This window comes from Cavia porcellus, unplaced genomic scaffold, assembly GCF_034190915.1.
Source record: "Cavia porcellus strain 051 isolate PalLab524CR breed Dunkin Hartley unplaced genomic scaffold, mCavPor4.1 scaffold_26, whole genome shotgun sequence".
NCBI classification, from domain to species: Eukaryota; Metazoa; Chordata; class Mammalia; order Rodentia; family Caviidae; genus Cavia; species Cavia porcellus.
In genome coordinates this window covers 41,667,434-41,688,195 of record NW_026947509.1, presented here as the reverse complement: position 1 = coordinate 41,688,195, position 20,762 = coordinate 41,667,434, and the positions used below count along the sequence as shown (strand labels likewise).

Below are 20,762 nucleotides of genomic sequence, written 5' to 3'. Positions count from 1 at the left end.
AAAAGAGGATAAAAACCCTAAATTAATAGTTGGTCAGAAATGTAGATGTCCCCCCAAACTTGTGAGGGATGTCTGAAGTGAAGCCAGCCTTGTGGAAGGCTTTCCCTTTAACTTGAGACCTGATGCGAATCCTGGAGAGCTGGCATCAGAAATGAGTGAACTGCAAGGCACCAGTGGGTAATGTCTCACCAACGCAAAGAGGCTTCAAAAAGCCAGGTCTTGTACCAACAAGTAAAACTGCTATGATTAATACTTTTTGCCATGATAATAGTCATGCAGGCTACTAAGAGTGCTGACACATTTGTCACCATTATAACATGTCAGCATTGACATTTCTGTGCCAAAAACAGCAAGAGTAGTAAAGTTGGGTGTCTACATACCTGGTAGGCAGTTTTTCAAAATCAACATCTAAAAATTGTTCGTAGCTAGAAACAAAATTGTCCAACCACAGCTTCAGGTAATCTGGATCTTTCTGAAATTAGAAAATCATTACAAAAATGATTACATTAGTATATTTGTTAGGAAAAATAATGCTTTCACAACTGAGTAGCTACATAAAAGAAGCAACAATATGAAATCTCTAAGCAATATTCAGCAAAAGCTATGTGCTCTTTTACAAAGTGTATTAAGTATAATGAAATGGAAACAGGCTTATGTTAAATGAGGAGAGAAAGAAGGATGGAAGGGTGAGGGGAATGGCAAAAAAGAACTGAGACATGTTATGTTTAGGTGCAAATTCTCTATGATGTGTATGATCAGTGACAAATATAGACTAATAAAGTTTTAAAAGTGTAATAAGCCTTTAAATGGCTTTCCACATCACTCAATGAAGTCTTACCAGTGTCCTCTGGGATTCTAACCAGTTTATTCTCTTATCACTCTGTGCCTTTCCCACTGCTACACTCGATTGCCTCATGCCTACTTCTTGGACATGGCAGACCTTTTTCTCTACCCAGAATGCACTTCTCCCAGGCATCTGAACAGATGACTCCTCCATCTTCAAGGTTTTGTTTTGTTTTGTTTTGTTTTTGAGAAAGGGCCTTGTTATGTAATTCAGGCTGTCCTTGAATTCACTGTGTAGTCTAGGCTGGCCTCAAACTCACAGCAATTCTTTTACCTAAGCCTCTCAAGTGGCGGCATCACAGGTGTACACAACACCTGGCTTCAAGTCATTCTTTAAATGATATATTCTCAGAGGCAAAATCTGTCAAGCCAGGCATAGTGGCACATGTCTATAATCCCAGCACTCAGGAGGCTGAGACAGGCAGATCATAGCAAGTTCAAGATCAGCCTGGGGTACAAAGTGAACTAAAGGCCAATCCGACCTGCATCGTGAGAATCTGTCTCAAAAAGACCAGAAATCAAAAAACAAAAAGTCAGTGTCTTTTATCCTATTGTTCTTTTTCCCATCATCCTTTATAATATTGTGTGATTTACTTATTATCTGTCACATTCCCTAGGATATAAATTGACACAGGATTTTTCTTATTGGCTAATGGCTACCAAGTACCTAAAACAGTGCCTAGCACCAAGTGCTCAGTAAATTTTTTTTTCAGTGAATTAACAGGAAGAACAGTGCTCACTTTGGCAACACATATACTAAGACAGAAAATACAAAATGCAACAGAATCACACTGGAAATGGATCACTAATCGAAACACTAAAACTAAACCCACTATCTTCCAGAAAATAATACAGTGGACATGGAGATAAAGATTTTTTTTTTCTTTCTGGTACACAAAGTTCAAGAATCAAAAGAGAAAACTGGTATTGATTAAAATTAAAGGCTATGGCTATGTGTATCTCAGCAGTAGTCTATTCCTAGCACACATGAGACCCTAGGTTTAATCTCCAGCACGAATAAGTAAAACAAAATAAATAAGCAAGTACTTCCATTCATCACTCATTAAAAGACACTATCAAGGAAATGGAAGGCAGGGCTGAGGATGTGTCTCAGTAATACCACATTTATCTAGCATGTCTGAGGCCCTAGATTCAATCCTCCGCACCACACACATTCACACGTGTTGATGAAAATACTCAAATATGTCTTAGACATTTGTATCAGCATCTGAACATCTACAAATCCATAACAAAAGAACAACTCAATTTTTTAAGTGAACACTTGACAAAAGGGGCTACACAAATGGCCAAATAGCACATAAAAATGTGTTATCATTAGTTGCCCAAAGAAATGCAAATTAAAACAAATGGAATATATCTATGTGTTTGTGTGTGTGTGTGTGTGTGTGTATTCCTCATTAGAATGGAAAAAGTTGAAAAGGCTGAAGATATTGTGTTAGTGAAGATGTGAAATAACTGCAGCTCTACACATTATTGGTAGGAATATAAAATGGTATGACCACCTGGATAACAATTTGAGTTTCCTCTAAACATATACATACTACTCAGCCATTCTTTTTCCACAGAAATGAAAACACCTGCACAAAAATGTTCATAGAAACTTTATTTTTAATAGTTCAAAGCTGGAAACACACACAAATTCTATCAATAGGTTTATGGATAAAGAAATTGGAGCATACTCACACAATGTGGTACCATTCAGGAATAAAAATCTCTTAACTACTGATATAAGAACACGTACAAATTCACAAAACCTACTGAGCAAAAGATGCCAGGAATCTGTGTGTACAGGCTGAATTTATTTCATTTATCTGAAGCATAGGTCTAGAAGAGGCTACACTGACAGGAATCAGGTTAACAACTTGCCTCTGAGAGGACCAACAGCAAAGGGGAAAGGGAACTTTTCTAATGGTGGAAATGTTTTCCATTTTTTCTCCTTTGTGGTGCTGGGATCAAACTCAGGGCCTCACGCGTGCTTAGGCACTGAGTCGTATCTCAGCCCTGAAATTTTCCACATTCTGATTAAGGTAATGCTTTGCATGTATCAAAATTCATCATCTGTGACACTGTAAACTGTGCATTATGACCAAAGTAAAATCTCAATAAAACCAAGTTTTAAAAAATTATGTCTCAGGGTTGGGGATTTAGCCCAGCGGCATAAGTGCCTGCCTTGGAAGCAGGCAGTCGTGAGTTCGATCCCTGGTACCGATAAAAACAAAAAAGACCAAAAAAAAAAAAAAAATTATGTCTCTCAGAAATTTTTTAAAAGTATAAATTGTATGTTAAAAAGGATGTCAATATTTTTCCATTGGGCTTCTCGGTACTTCTTTGCACCAGTCAATTACAGCATGTGACTCAGCAGTTTTAAAACATCAATGTGTACATGCTGCTCTTGGATAAGGGAAATCAAGCAATTTATTTCCCTAAAATAAAAGCATTACACTGTAATTCAAAATTTAAAAGAATGTTCCCAGAATATGCACAGACTTTGACCTTTTGTGTGTTTATTTTTTCTAATAATATACTGTTCGAAATCAGCTTGTAAAGTTTCCTTGTCTACATTATTACTGAGAAATCATAAGATGGAAATTAGACAAGAACAACCCCGTGAGAAATTTTCTCAAGAGTTTCATTACTTTTTTGTATTTCCAACTAGAATGTCATTGACCTGCCATTCTTTCATCTGTCCATTCAGGTTAGAGTCCAGAAATACAAGTGTTCAGAGTTTCATTATCATGTCTCCTTTCTCAAAGAACAGAGGATTATCTCTCAGTAAAAATTAAGACACAAGGGGCCAGGGATATAGTTCAGTGGACAAGAGCCTGCCTGGGAAGTGTGAGGTTATGAGTTCAATCCCTGGTACCAAAAAAAAAAAAAAAAAAAAAATTAAATACAAAATCTTCACGTTTCTCTCTATATTTAAGAACTCTATAGTATCTAGTTCAAATTCTAAAGGTCAGTAATACTAGTGTAAGCCAACAGCTCTCTAAAGAAATTGAGTGATGTAAGCAAAGAAATGGTATTATTTCACTTACTAAGAAGTAAAACACTCCATTTGTAAGGCATTTGCTATGTGCTAAGTGTTACAGTAAACATTTTGACATACACTGTCCTATTAAGTGCTTATTACTATCCAGAAAAAAGACAACAGTCCCTATTTTATAAGTTATAAAACTGTAACATATGAACTTGATGAAGATCGTACAGCTAGTAATTGACAGTGTTGGGGTTAAAGTGCAAGGATACATGAAACCAACAGATGCTCTTTGCACTGCACTGCACTGTCTCTGAACTGGACATGAAGGAAATGGAGCTTCAATAAGCAAAAAGGAAAAGCATGTACAGAGAAGTTAACACAAAGTCTGAAAAAATCCTGAGAATTTTTGCTGTCAAAAAAAAAAAAAATTAAGAGGATAATTTGCTGCCAAAGGCCAGAAAAGATCTCCACACATTCAGAAACAATGCTAAACCTCTGAGGTCTGCATCCCCACTGCTACAATGTTTATTTATTAACACAGCTCACAGATTCATGAAGTATGCAGGAGTGCTGGAGCCAGTTCGGCTGGACTGTCACTTTCTTGAACAAGTAACTCTAAGGACAGGATCTATACTAAAGGATTGTCATGAAAACTAAATAACTTAATAAATGTCTCCATCTTAACATAATGCCTAATACACAGTAAATACTTAGTAAATATCAAATTAATATTCTCTTCATAAGCTTTGTTCACAATTAGGATTCCCAAAAAATGGTATGTTCTATACTTCATATATATAAACTATTTCATGATCCCCTTTACCAGTCAATTTTAATTGTATTCTTGGATAAAGAAACTCAAGCAACTTACTTCCCTAAAACATTACCGTTTAATTCAAAATTTAAAAGAATGCTCTCAGAATACTCATTTAATTGTGGGGATCTTAAGAGGCTATTATCAACAGTTCATTATTTTCAGCCCTTTTCCATTTCTAACATATAATACTGTATTTGAAGCTGTAAATATTCCTAATATCTCAAGTTCTAGGGCCAGAGACATAGCTCAGCAGCACAGAAGCTGACAAGCACAAGGCCCCAAGTTCAAGTCCCAGTACCAAATGAAAGGAAGGAAGGAAGAAAGAAAGAAAGAAAATAGTAACATCCAAGTTCTAAAACATACTTTTGTCATTCAATTTTAAAAATCTAATGCTCCTTTAAGTTGTTCTTCAACCAAGGTTTACCTTAAAATGTATTTCTTGTCTTCCAGTTTATTTTTTAAAATTTTTTGCTGGCATTAATGGTATTTCACTCAAAAAACATATAGTAAGACAGATGTTTTGGTACATGTCTATAATGCTTGCACTCTAGAGGCTGAGGCAGGAGGACCTCCAGGAGTTGGACCAGTATGGGCTATGTCATGAGTTCAAGACTAGCCTGAACTATACAACAAGACCCTGTCTCAAAAACAAAACGGCACATACCTGTAAGTGCCAACACTCAAATTACTGTGATTTCAAGGCCAATCTAAACTACATAGTCAAACTCTGTCTCAAAAAGACAAAAACAAACTACAACAACAAAAAAATTCAAAACACAAAACCAAAAACATACTATTATTTCAGTAATCTGAAATCTACTTAACTTTTAAGGTCTGTTAATCTTCATTCTCTGTAAACACTTGCATATGTTTGAAGGAAATGTATACGGGGCATAAAATCTTCATAAATACATCATATCAGATTTGGCAATCCTTTTATTAAAATCTTTATCTTTTTCCTCCATTTGTTCTATCAATTAATGAGAAAAGTTGCTTTAAAAAAAATCTAACAAATTTAGGTATGGTGGCACCTATCTATAATCCCAGCTACTTCGGAGGCTGAGACAGAAGGATCCAATTCTGGTCAATTGGCAAGAACTCATCTCAAAATAAAACTTAAAAAAGGGCTGAGAATATAGCTCAGTAGTCCTGAATTTAATCCCTAGAAGTACAAGGGAAAATACACATACAATAAGCAAGCAATAAATAGTAATCATGTATACAGAAAAGAATGAAGACAAGGTATAATTTGGCATTAATGAAATAAATATTATAATGATCACCACTGTGTTTAGAAACTTCAGAAGGGGAGACAATCTCAAATAAATCAAACTGAAATGCATACAAAAAGATTTATCATATGCCAGGCAATGCAAATGAAGCCAAGAGAAAGGAAGCTAAGAGAAAAATGAAATTCAAAACAATAAAATCCTGGTATGGTCCATTCATATATTATGGAATAACACATTAAGCTGCAGTTTTAACTGCTAGCATTTTTCCTAAGTGTCACATAAAGTAATGGTGTACTTTATAATCAATGTCTTGGATTCTGTAACAGAATCTGCTTCAATTTGACTTTTACTTCATTTCTCATATTTGACATACTAATTTTATAGCATATCCCTGCCGATCTCACTCAAGCACCGAAAAAGAACCAGTTAAGTTAGACTAAAAATTTTAGCGTGAAAAAAGTGTTATCAATACATATTAAGTCAATATATTAACTTTTTTTTTTTTTTTTTTTTTGGTGCCAGGGATTGAACTCACCACCTCACTTTTGCCAAGCAGGAACTTATGAGCTAAACCCCATGCCTAACATGAATATTTAAAACCGACTTAAGGTTGACATTTGTTAAATGGAAAATAAAAGTTTGAAAAAATGTTCAAGTTTTATGTCAGTCTTTTTTAAAATGTGGTATCTTAATGATTTCTAATAATAAACATAATAATTTACAGCCTTAAATCAGATCCAAAAAATAAAGTTTCTAGTTAATGAGATATTAAGCAACTTCTATATATCAAGTTTCTAAATTTTCTACATTTATGTACCTTAATAAAAATTTAAATTTAAATTCATCATAATAGTATCACCATTACTACTTTTCTTAGAACATAAATCTAATTAGAAAATCCATATATATTTCTCCCTAAAATGAAGTTTGTTTACTAGATAGGTTAAATTTTAGATTTTCAACTAAAAAAACTTGCAAGTCAAAATTACTCAATAAAAAATAAAGGCATACAACTAAGGGTACGGTTCAACAATAGAGCAGCTGCCTAGCATTTGTGATGCCCTAAATTTGACCCCCAGGATCACAATAAACCAAAAAGGAAAACGGTACCAACCCACCTCATAAAACTGTCATGTATTTAAATACCATATATCTTTCCTACTATTCACATGTTTGGTATTAGGGTAGACACATAACTAAGTAGTTTTATTTTTCTTTTTTTTTTTTTGCTAACTACTTTTAAACAAAAGCAGAAGCATTGTTTTTAGAATTGACTATTGCATGAAATGCATGGATCAGTAAATGCTATGAAAATATATCCATCTTTGTGAATTTAAGTTCTAAGACATAAGTAGAAGAAGAGAATGCTGACACCTCTTGGATATAATTATTTAAAAGAAGATTTCTCCATTTTCTTTATGGAAACAGCAGTGCACATTCTGAGAAGCTGATGGGCATGATGAAATGAGTTTTGATAACTCCTGCCTAAATTCTCATATCGCTGAAGAATTTCATACATGGCTATCATGAATTTCATAGTCTGCAATTCAGGCTGGCCTTGAACTCACTTTTTAGTCCACGCTGGCCTCAAACTCACAGTGATCCTACAGTGTTCTGAGTGCTGGTATAACAGTCATGTACCATCACATGCAGCTAACAGGTTTGCAGTGACCAAAATAGAAATGTCATCCAAACAGTGAGTTATATTTTTAAAAAAGAAATTAGGGATTTTTGTTAACAACAAGGCTTTTAACTAGAAACAGAGAAAATGTTAAAGAAAATGTTGTTAGCCAGGTTGAACATTTTATTCACAACAAGGCATTAAAATGTGACCTATCATCATTTTATTTTACATCTTTAACAAATAAGAACTGCTGAAAATTAAGTGTAGCACATGATTCTAACTATACTTACTTAAAATTCATCATGGAGATTCTAATAATGGAATACATTTAAAATAACAAAGCCACTAGTAACCATGAACCAATTACTGAAGTCTTAGTATCACTTTTCTGAAATTTAGTAGTTTAATCATTCACATTGTAACATGTACACACATAAAAACTCATTCTTAGTAATTGTGTAATATAAACAGTGGCAAGCCTACGATATCAGTAGACCCAGAAAAAAATTGTAAAATTTGTACCATTATACATCACAGACTAATAATAGTTAAAATTTCCACTAGAGAATATAATGCTGGAATTATTACACAATATAACTTAACAAAAGGGAACTGCGTGAAGGAAAGAGAGATGCCTTCATAGAGACTAATTCTGCTCCATCACAAGAGTATACCTCTTGACAGACAGCAAAAGGAAAATGACAAATCTTTCAAAAGTATAGAGCCAAAAGTAATAGGGAGGAGTAGCAAGGACACCAATTTCCAAACTGAGGCAAAATGTTTATGATTTGACACAGTTATGATTTACAACTTTCAGAACTTCCTAGGTGCCTCTTATCCTTTCTGCAGAGTTCATTCCTCCCCGTTTCACCAGTACATGCTGGGTTTGTGACGGACAGATTTTGATCATGTCTTCACAGTTCTCAATACCAAGAGAAATCATAATTGGGTCTGATGTACATCCAACACTCTGTGTTTCAAGACTGATAGCATGAGTGGACAAGAGTCCTTAAGATGGACGTGAATTTTGCATATAGAAGGGCATAAATAATTGCAACCAATAAAGGAGACCAAGAGGAAAAAAAAAAAAAAAAAAGGAGATCAAGAGATTGGATTTTTGGTCCCAATTCCTCATTCTTTTGAAATGAATTTACCCTGCAATTTTGCAGAAAGGAAACTACAGAAAACAGAAAGCAACAGTAGTGTGTCTAGTATAATAATTGATTTAAGCCCTGTATTGCTGAAAATGGAGTCCAAGAATCCTAGAAGCTATCAAAAATATTTTTAGGAATCCTTAAATTCCACATAAGGAAGCTAAGCGTGGTAGCATATACCTATAATCCCAGCACTTGGGAGGCTGAGGGAGGAGGACTACTGAGTTCAAGGCCAGCCTGGACCACATTAACTTAGTTCAAAGCCAGAGTAAACTACACAAGAAGGCACTGTCTCAAAAAAAAAAAAAGTTTCATATAAGAATTTTTAAAGTTTGTGTTCTTAATTCTATTAACTTTTACACACTTTAAGCATTTCAGGAATTTCAGCCTTGCAATCAGTTGGTAATTTTAGTGACTACATTCATATTGATAGCAAGCTACCGCCAGTCCAATTTGTAGAGCAATACTTTTTCAAATTCTAGATCTCTGGAGTTACAAAAGGATTCTTGGGAGTCTTAAATTTTCATGCAAAGTGTGATACAGAGACCAATAAAAAAACCTTGGCCAGGTTAGTCAAATACCAGGAAGTATTTTAAAATGTTCAAAGCACTTGGGCGTTAATTTGAAATTGGTTGAATTTAAGACTAAAAGCACTAACAAAGTGAAGGACAAAGGGTGTAGCTCAGCGGTACAGTGCTTGTCCTGCATGTAAGAGACCCTAGGTTCAATTCCCCAGCAACACAAGAATAAACCAGTCAAATGAGAAACAGTATTTACTTGTGCTTTTAATGAATTTTGGGCCACATGCCTCCACCTAAGTCACTGATAACCCCTGAAATGCTGGGTCCCACGTATGCTCGATAATGCTTTCCTTGTGCTGTGTCACATCTGACTCTCCTCACTACTCCCTTCTCAGCTCTGCTTTCTAATCACTACCAGTTCTCCACCCATTTAAACTCTCCTTCTTCTGACATCTTATCCTGAAACAGAGGAAACATAAAATATTTATTACATGTTTAAAGCAGGTGTTTTCAACTGTTCTAGCTACCTGAACAATAATATTCTCTAAGACTTCCTGATTTCTACTCTTCTTGTGCAAATATGCATTTTCAGATTGAATTCAAATGTCATTTCCACACTTATCACATACTTGAGACTTACTAAATTTTCAGAGTTGATTATATAGTGGGCCTAAAACTTACTCAGGATAACTAACACATACTAATAAACTGACAATTTTCTCAGTAGAGGAGTCATTCTATTTTTTCCAAATTTGCATAAAAAGAGGTACTTGTCACTGGAAAAAAACACCTCAAAATTCTGTTTCTTCATAAAGTAAAACTTTTATTCTGAAAAGGAAATTTAGTCTGAGCTCACTGCAAAACTATCTATTTCAGTCATACTCCAGATTTAGCAGGACAAAGGGCAACAGCAGGAAATGAAGCATCACCAAAGTCCAAAACAAACTGGGCTGGGAGGGACCTGAAATCATTATTAAACATAATTCAACACTACTCCTGGATAGAAGAATAATTAAGTACAGACTAAAATCACTTAAGACATTCATGACCAAATCTTTATTACTACTGGTAAAAAAAGACAAGACAATGCTGTTCCTTCTATTAGTATATAATAAAATGCCAGCTGGAAGTAATCTTGAAACACATTTTCAGACACACATCTGTTTACATAATAAACATTATACATTTACATTTCTTAATCTTTAATACAACCAATTCAGTTTTCTCAACAACTTTGACAGATATGTAAAAGAGTTATGTTTTTTCAATTTGACAAATTAAAAAAGAGACATAAGAAAACAGTAACCTGTTTGAGGCCCTCTAAGATCACAAGCAGAATTAGAACTAAATTTTGGTTCCTCCCTTGGTGCTACACAATTATTCAGCAGAAACTAAAGCAGAAGGAATAAGAAAAAGCTGAATTTTAACCTGCTTTACCACATTTCAAAAGGCTACACTTTGAGCCACTCTGTAACTTGGTAACTGAGATTAATTCATTTGTTACTTTACCACAGAACAAAAACAGATTAATTTTACCTAAGAAATTGAAAGGCTCAGTTTCTCTTCACATTCTAGGGATCAACTGCAGTATCCCTATAAAAGCTACAACCAGCCAGGGGTTTAGCTCAGTGCGGTACAAGCGCCTGCCAGGCAAGTGCCAGGTCATGAGTTCAATCCCCAGTACCAAAAAAAGCAAAAACCATTCTCATGCCTGACTATGGGCAGCAGGTTCAAGTAAGGAATTTGGCACATTTCTTTCTTTCTACACAAATAGAAGAGCTCCAAAAAGTTTTTCAGTAAACACAAAAGTTGGTATAAAGTTGTTCTCTAGTTGTTTCTCTGTCTCTTCTACCTTAAGTATGCTAAATGAAGTATCAAAAGACAGTGAGGCAAGAGAATCACAAGTTTGAGCCCGGGCTGGGCAACTTAGCAACTAAGAACCTGTCTCAAAGTTACATTAAATTGAACTAATTTATAAACTAAACCAAATTAAACTAGCCTGGAGATGTAGCTGTATAAAGGCACTGGGTTCAATCCCCAGTACTACAAAACATTGATAGTAACAAAAGACATAGTGAACATGGTAACCATAGACAACAAATTCTTTTTTTATTTTGGGTCTTACTGTGTAGCTCAGGTGAACCTCACAATCCTGTTTCAACCTACTAAGTGCTAAAATTATAGGAATGCACCTGGCTTAAAACCATTAAACATTAAGCAGTTGTCCTTTCACCTTCTATCCTTTAGACAAATACATCAATGTATGTAGCTGTTAACTACTGAACTAAAATCCAGATACTAGATTAAACCTGTTCAAATTAATGTTTAACTTGGGAAAGCTATATGAAAGGCACTGCTAATCAAGTCCTTGACCCTGGGTGGGGATGACCATTTGCAGGCATGAAAATTTCAGACTACATATCTGAATTACTGTAGTAGTCTTATATACCAGTGAAAGCGACCAGTAATGTGCAGGGTGACCAGAATTAATCCTGCTTACATTACACAATAACTTCATAAAATTACTAACCTACTGTGAAGATTCACACTTTAATCATGTAATTAAGCGAAAAAAACTAGACTTGAGAAATTTGGTAACAAACTGTGTAATCAGTAAGTTTGTGAGATGTATTTCTTAGATGAAAATAAATTAAAACTAGTTATGGTGGCACAAGTTCCAGCCCGAGCAACTTAGCAAGACTTTGTCCCAAAGGAAAAAAAATTAAAGGGCTGAAGATGAATGAAACTCAATATAAAGGGCCTAGATTCCATACCTAAAAAAACAGCAAAACTTTTACTCAAATTCTTTTTAATTTTTTTTTCCATGGGGCTGGGGATTTAGCTCAGAGGTTCTAGCATTTGCTTGGTAAGCACAGGGTCATGAGTTTGATCCCCAGTACCAAAAAATTAATAAATAAACAAACAAACAAAAATAAATGAATAATTTTTTTTCAGTGCTGCAAAATGAGCACAGAGCCTGTGCTAATCTTTTATTCTTTTAAAATGTTGAGTTTAGTATATAAGGATCCATCTGCTAAAAACTGAAACTAGTAATTCATTTAAATTCTATTTAAAGAACTTTAATTACTAGTAGTTAGGCTTGCAACAGAACCCAACCCAACAGGCAGGAGACATATATTCCATTAGCATCCTTTTGACAAAACAGGATTATCCAACTGCTATTTCTGGGATAATTTTGCTACCTACACCTATTAAACTTTTATAATGGTCAACTGCAACTTTCAAAAACATTATATTAAAATACATTAAGAACTTAATGTTGGCAGAGCACTTGGGGCAAATATAGATGGCCCCTTGACCTTACTCTCTGAAGCAAACCATCCTAAGTAAGTCTTCAAAGTTGTCTTCTTTAATCAGGTATGTAGACAGTATTATAAAGAGAACAAGCCAGGTAAAGTGACAGAACAGTAGACACTGTTTAAAATTTAATTCTTAACTTGATACTCAAAAAAGAAAAAAAAACTGGTCACCTTGAAAAGTAAATCAAGTCTGAAAATTAAAAGAAGCAAGTATTATGTTGCCTGCCTTCCCTTTAGAAAACTGCCATCAAAGACTGATGGGCATATTTCTCTGTGTATTCTAGTACATGGAAAAAAACGACAGAATTGAGTACTGTAGTAAGAGTTTTGCAAAATCCTAAGGAAAGCAAAAAATCATTGGTAACTGCTACATTTGTGAATTTTCCTAGCCATCCACACCCAAAATAAATCTCAGGTATTGAGTTTTTTTCTTTTCTTTTTTGGTCCAGTCAGGATCTCATTATGTAGTTAGGGCTGGTCTCGAACTTTAAGCAATCATCCTGCTTCAACCTCCCTAGTATTGACATTACAGGTGTGCACCACCACCCATGCTCAAATCCAATTTATTTAAGCCTCAACATCTGCCAGTTTATAGACACCAGACAACAAGATCAAGTAAAATAAAAAAAAGTGAATAAGCAAAACCAGACTAGAAAACCCTAAGGGCAAAATCCAGTTTCTTCAACAACAGAAAGAAAAATATGGTGAAGGAGAATCTATACATTAAAATATTTCACAGATACTGTCAATAAAAATGTGTAAATTTTGTTTCAGTAGAGTCAAACAGTGATAAAACAAGATTATTATGGCACTATCAGAAGTGTGAATGTGGCAATATTTTACTTTAAAAAATCATGTGACTTTCTAGGAGTTCTTATAATCACATTAAATATCTGAGTGGGATCATAAATTCGAATCTGCTCTACAATAATTCAGGAATAGAGGAAAGGGAAATGGAAGATTATAAATGAAACATGATTGAATATGAATTAATCATTGTTAAAGTAAGGTGTTAGATAACAAGAGTTCACTGTACTGTCTCTACTTTGCAGATGATTAAAATTTTCCAAAACAAAAGCTTAAAAAAAAAAAGAGCTAAATGGTTCTATATATCAATTACATAATAAGGTCAAACAAAAAAAATTACTTGTCCCTCAGTGGACAAAACAAACAAAATCCTTAATGGTGAGTCAAAACAAGCATTCTCCCTGTGTACAGGCTCAATCACCAAATGAGAAAAGTGAGACTCAAAGAAGCCTTTAAAAAAAAAAAGTAAGCCTTGTTCAAGGTCACAAAACAAGAGACTTTCACATTTTACACTTAGAAGCCTACAAAAACTGCTAAGGTCTTAGAACTAAATCACACAGCAGGCATGGCAGAACATGTTGTAATCCCAGCATTCCAGAGGCTGAGGCAAGAGGACTGCAAATTAAAGGTCAGACTAGGCTACACAGCAAAACACTGCCTTAAAGAAAAAAAGCATGGCAGAAATATTCCTACAATCTCAAGTACTTAAAGAGGCTGAGGCAGGAAAACTGCCACCAAGTTTGAGTCTACTCTTGGCAAATTAGTGAGACCCTATCAAAACTGTTTTTTAACACTGGGGAAACAGTTCAGTGAGAAAGCTCACGGGGTGCAATATTCAATCCTTGGTATTAAAAAGAAATAAAATAAATTGTAGAAACATTTTTGTAAGAGCTAAACAGGAACTCCAGGTGTTCAGCTGTAGAGCACCTACTTAGCAAATGTAAGGTCCTGGGTTCAAATCCCAGCACCTCAAAAACAAAATACATCTAAGCAGTCCCAAATCATCTGAAAACCCATCAAACGTATTTTAAAAAGAAAAAAAAAGCTGAGCATGGTGATTCATGCCAGTAATCCCAGCACTCTGGAAGACTGAGGTAGGAGGGTAAAACTGGGCATGTTGGCAGCTCAGAAAGGCTATCTACCTCAAAATGAAATTAACAATAAAGAGATGGGATGTAGCTTAACAGGAATGTCCTGGGTTCATTCCTCAGTACTAGAAAGGGAAATAAAGGGTAAAAAAAACCCCATAAGCTTGTCAAGGCGGGGGAGTGAGGCAGCTTTGTAGGGTTAACTGTTAGAGTGGAAGGCAGTAAGGCTGGTAAGACCAGAGAACACCTATGTGACAATCAGAAGTTAAATCTGTGAATTATATTTGGTAGCTATCTGAATCAAGAGGTCTGTGGTAGAAAAAATTATCTAACAGGTACATTATCCATAAAACAATGAAATATAAAATCGTAGTTACAAGTTAACTATACTTTAAAAACAATTTTAGAAATTAAGTCGTTGAATACACAAATGAGGGGTCAGTGTTAACAGCTTAGTGGCATAAGCACATACCTGGCAAGCGTATGGTCATGAGTTTTATGCCAGTACCCTCCCCAAAAAATACACAAATAATTTAATCTTAAACATAAAAATGAGATTTATCTTTCTGTCCAAGACGGAGATAGACTATAAAATATGGTTATAGCATGGAGATAGATTACCTCAGCAACAGAGCACTTTCCTAGCACATTTGAGACCCTGAGTTCAAGTCCTAGTACAGCAATAAATAAAAAAGACAATGATTACTAAAAACTTCATTATCAAGGATAGGTATCTCAAAAGAGAGTAAGGATTCACATTTACATTGAAAGTCATTGAATGTACCCAGCATGATGGTACATTCCTTTAATTCTAGCACTCAAGAGGCTGAGGTAAAAGATTCTGAGTTCCAGGCCAGACAGCAAGACACTGTCTCAAAAAAGTTAGTAGTAAAATTGAGTGTATGCCAGTAAACAATATTATCTTTTCAGTAAGAACAGAATCACTTAAATACTAAATCTACCTACAATTATCACAAGTAATCAATAAAACAGTGAAGCTCATTCACCTTTTGTCTATATGAAAATAATGAAATTTAGGGGCTGGGGATTTAGCTCAGCAGTATAAGCACCTGCCTTGCAAGCACGTGGTTGTGAGTTGGATCCCCGGTACCAGTAAAAAAAAAAAAAAAAAAAAAATGAAATTTAGTAAGTGTAATGTACAAATGTTTTAATATATAAATTGTTTACAGCCAGGTGTGACGGCACATTCCTGTAATCCTAGCACTAGGGAGGTTGAGGCAGAAGAATAGCTGTGAGTTTAAGGCCATCCTGGGCTACATAGTAAAATCCTCTGTCAAAATACACAAGAAAACAAAAATTGTTTTCAAATTACTGGCAAGTCACACTAATATTTCATTTTAACTTTTGGCTAACATGTATTAATGACTATTCAAAAAAGTTCTTTTTGTTGGAAGAATGGCTTATTTTTTAAAAGGTATTTCCGGCATTAAATTACACAAGACTCCAGTCATCCCTTTTTCCTTCTAGAAAAAATTAGTAAATAAATAAATTACACAAGCCTAAAAGCTATTTTTAAAATTCATATTAGGGCTGGGGATTTTTAGCTCAGTGGCATAAACGCCTACCAGGCAAGCGTAAGGTTGAGAGTTGGATCCCCAGTACCAAAAAAAAAAAAGAAAGAAAAATTCACATTAAACAAGGTGTACATCAGGTGTACATACTTCAGTAATTATAACACCTATCAAACCAGGAAGTTAAAATTTCTCTAAAATTTAACGTTACAGATAAATGAGATCACTGTTTAAGAAACATTCACTGTTTAAACACCTGAAAGACTGTAAAAGGAACCTACCATGAGAACTTTATCACCTCCACTCAAATAGATTAGCTATATTTCTCTGACCCTGACCATCGTCCTGAAAGTAGTAATACAGTTCCACACTTGAAAAACATGTTTTAAACACTTCCCAATAACCTAAAAGCAAAGCTACGACCTAAAAATTCACATGAAGAGAAAATTATTTCTAAATGATAAAAACAATTTTATGACCTTGAAGAATCAGTTTTCTCATCAGTAAAAGGCGATAATTATATCTTCAGGACACATGAAAATCAAATAAGACACTATGCATTAAGTTCAACAGTGGCACTCGCATAGTAAGTATGTCAATAACCTTTCTATACAATTTAAAAGGTCAACTATGAAAAAAATGCTTAATGCCCTTCTCACAAAATGTCTTTATCCGGCTCCCACTTGTTGAGAAGTATAAACAAAAATATTTGTCTCATAATTTTATTTATCTAACTTTAAAATCACTCAAGAATTGAATAAAAACACATCCCAATGACTTTTAATAGTCTGCCAATATGTGTATGTACTGAAATCCGAAAAACTCCTTATGTGTTTTTAAATTTGGACTTATTAGTATGCATAAGTATACTAGCATTCATTGAATAAAGTCAGTCACAAAGTTTTATAATAGAGTATTCAAAAAAGAAACAAAAAGGAAAGTGATTACCTTTGTACAATAAAGCATCCAAAGTTCAAAGAGCCTCTCTCTGGATGCCATTCTGGTTTTCACTCTGGCACTTTAATATTTTTCTCAAAAAATTATATTCAAGACCACAGTATGTTCATTTTATTTTCCAGATTTGTCAGCCGTTACAGTAAAGCTCAAAGTGGTAGGGAAAGCAAAAATAAATGCAACAAACGGACGGTCTTTAGTCAATAAAAGGCAGTTTCAGCAGTTATTCCAACACATCACATCTTCATCACTGATAGCTAGGCAATTAATTAAATCTGTGAAAGAGAAAAATACCCAAAAGTTTGTGCAAAAAAAAAAGGGGGGGGTCACATTTTAACAATACAGATTTATCAAAAACTAGAGATCATCTTATTTATCCGCGTCCCTTTGCCACAATGAAGGTGATCAACTTTTACACTGCTTAGATTTCACAGAAACTTATGTTTCAGGAAAACATCGCGAGGAACACGATAGCTAACACCAGTATCAAGCCCTAGAACTGTGCAGGACCACTCTCTAAAGCCGAGTTCCTACTCACAACCCTAGCTGCATTCATGGAGGATCAAGACCAGGAGTCGTCTGCACTCAGACGTTCCCATGACACCTCCCAAACACACCCAACCCCAGAGTTTCCCAGTCCGCTTCTGGAAAGCTGCGGGGACGCCGGCCGATTACAGGCGGGGGGAAGAGGAAATTTCAGTCTGACTACGCGGCTCGCGAGGGCGACCCTGCGTCCACCCGGCCCCTCTCAGTCTCCCTCCAACGAGAAACAGGGCAGCGCCCGGGAAAGCCTCCAAGCGCTGCAGGAGCTTTAAATGCCCTCCCCGCGTCCCGGAACACTCCAGTGCAGGCACACTGAGGAGGCTCCAGGCTGACCAGAAGCCTTAGAACTGCGGCCGCGCGACGCGGTGCGACCCCGACCCAGGACCCCGCCGACCCAGGACCCCGCCGCCCAGGCCGCCCGGGCTGAAGCCAGGACAGAGCCTCGCCCCTCCGATGACCCTCGCTAGACAGCGCTCCGCCCAGTGCCTCACGCATAGGGGCTCCCGGACCGCGCTACGCGGCCCCTATCCCGCTGCCGCGCCCCTCACCGCTAGCTCAGTTCACAGGCCGCCGTAGTACTTGCGCCCTAGTCCCTACCCCAGCTTCATCCCGGGTCACACCCGCGGGTGGGAGGCGCGGGGTTGGGGGGAACGGGCGCCACCTCGGCCAATCATTACAGCCGCTCAGGTATTACCCCGCCCCCAGGCGTCCGCACGGCCATAGTGGCGCAGGCCCCTATGGGGCGGGGTGAACTAAGGCCCCGCCCAGCATGCCTGCGCAGCCGCAGTCGGTGCCAGGGCCCCGAGTAGGGGCGTCAGCGCCCTGCCCCGCCCCCGTGGAAACCTGTGGGGGAGTCTTAGGCTGATGGCGTCATTTCCGCGAGCCAGCTGAGGGAGAGGACTCCGCTGGTGACAGCTAGGGGACTTAGCTTTGATTTCTTTATGGGGTTGGGCCGACGAATTTGTAGCGAAGATACCACAACCCTAAGGAAAAAAATCCTTTTCCTGAATCGTGTTTGTGCCTCGTAGTGTGTCTCTGTCAAGTGCAAAGGGTTTTTCTTCCCACCACGGCCGACGTCGAAGGGGTTTCGCTTTTTCAGAGAAAGAAACCAAAAGCAGACGGCTTTGCTACCAGCCTGGATTTACAACTTTCAGAGGGTTCGGTTTTGTTAAGGGGAGGAAAAATACGTTAGCTCAGTTTTTGAGCCCGAGTTCCTACCCCAGATTGTTAGAGGGCCATGGTACAGTCCCCGCGCGCGAGCCAAAAAGTGACGAGATGAAGCCGCTGCCTCAGGCACCGCTGAACCGATGCCCTGTTTCGTTTCAGCTGTAACAATTCTTCAGACTTCCTGTAAAAAGCTAGAGACTGAATGGTTAGGCTGCACAAACCATACTACTCGAAACAACAGAAATCAAAAACTTTCCAAAAAATTTAAGGATTTTTGACACATGAATATCCGACGAAATTCAAGTTTCAATGTGGGACATGTTTATTGGAACACAGCCATGCCCGTTGCTTTCCTGTTGTCAATAGCTGCTTTCACTCCGCCACGACAGACTTGACAGTAATTGCTTGCGGATTATGCTTTCGCTGTTTTACACGGAAGACACAGTTTACATTCACTGTTTCTCGTTGGTTGTCTAGCAGGCAGATTAACTCAACGTGTCAAAACTTCACAAGAGGGCTTGCAAAACTCCATCCCAAAAAACAAAAACTCGCATGTTGTTGAAGTTTTGCCATCTCCAAAGGGTTACTGTAGCTTAGCCGTGACTGTCCTCAGTCAGCTGCAGTCACCTCGTACATCTCCTTAGATGATACACATTTGTTCTCTTTTGAAGAGGAAATGATATAAATGATGGGCAATGATTTAATGCTGGGTATGTCTTTGACTTTCTCAATTTTGATAGAGAAGGGGACCATTTAAGCATTGGAATACAAAGACACAACTCCAGGTGTTTGGCACAGCTTAGGTAGTAAACTGCAGAGCCACCCATTTGGCCTGCCTTGGATGAGGAAAGCTACAGGCTATGACTAGGGTTTGGCTTGCTCATCCGTGCACAAAATAAGCATCAGTCTTTGCCTTGGGATGTTATTGAGATAAATGTTAGTTAAGTCTTAAAAATAATCTTCCCCTTTAAAACCTAAGTTTGGATGTTAGCCAGGAAGCAAATACCAATCACCAGTTGTTGCCAGTGCTTTAAAGTGAGAAATCAAGTGAGAGAATCATAGCTGCACTTTGAGCAACTCAAGGTGACTTCAAGATGACACAAGACTCAAAGCAGTAACCTCAGCATGCAGGAAAAAACATAGAAACCTAAGAACACACTTTCTTAAAACTGTGACCTTAAAACTGTGTCTTCTATAAATCCTGGGCTATTATATCAAAAGCATATTTCTAAAAGCTGTGTATGGTGGTGCACTCCTGTAATCCCAGCACTCAAGAGGCTGAGGCAGGAGGATCCTTGCAAGTTCAAGACCAGCCTGGGCTATAAAGTGAGCTCACATGGCCAGCCTGAACTGCATAGCAAGACCCTGTCTCAAAAAGACAAAGATTTCTGATCTGATTTTCATAACAAAAGACCTCCACATTAATGTAAATTATCTTGCCTGAGTCCACAGCAGCTCAGCATCTCACCTAATGGCAGGATTATGAATTTCAGTTCCCCTCAACAATTCAGTTTACATCACAGAACCTTAGAATGTCACTAAATTAATTGACAATATAATGCACCTGCCAAAGCAACTGAAATGCTCATATCTTTTCATCAGAGCATTATCTCCTGATAGAATTAGTTAAGGAAATAAAACATTTTTAGGGTTTCCTTTCATCATAATTCAGAACAACTAAAACTAATTAGATTAACTTACTGGGGAGTGGCGTCTTGTATAATAGTCTGAATATACCATTTCCACTAAGGGCAACTGAAACATTCTGCTAATTCTATATAATGCGGTTCCTCTTGGACAGAGCTGGAAACATAGAATGTTTTTCCTGTTTTAAAATCTCTTTTCCACCTGGTGCAGTGGTACACACCTATAATACCAGCATTTTGGGAGGCTGAGGCAGAAGAATCACCAATTGGAGGCAAGCCTAGCAAATTTAATGAGACTCTCTATCTCAAAAATTAAAAAAAAAACTAAAAAGATTATAGGCTGTAGAATGCTTTCTAGCATGGGTTCAATTGAAATATGAAAAAGAGAGACAGAGACAGAAAAAAGGGGGAAGGAGGGAAGCTGTATGCCCCTTTCTTAAATCCTGTCTCTCTTCTCTGAGCCTCTTAGACAGTGGTTGAGTATCTGTCATCAATTTGAGGAGATTCCCAGTCATT

The 20,762-nt window shown here is 36.9% G+C and overlaps 1 protein-coding gene across 4 annotated transcripts in view; it reads right to left on the bottom strand.

Moving 5' to 3' along the window:
* Nbeal1 (neurobeachin like 1) overlaps positions 1–18,159 on the bottom strand; it is a 177,170-nt gene extending 159,011 nt beyond the window's left edge. For all 4 annotated transcript variants that reach the window (XM_063237279.1, XM_063237281.1, XM_063237278.1 and 1 more), the window contains exons 1-3: positions 17,982–18,159; positions 16,885–17,165; positions 381–472 (exon numbers count right to left, since the gene is read on the bottom strand). In XM_063237279.1, coding sequence (XP_063093349.1) covers positions 381–472; positions 16,885–16,935 — 143 coding nt within the window. In that variant the 5' untranslated portion in view covers positions 16,936–17,165; positions 17,982–18,159. The remainder of the gene's footprint in view (positions 1–380; positions 473–16,884; positions 17,166–17,981) is intronic.
* Positions 18,160–20,762: the final 2,603 nt, after the last annotated feature.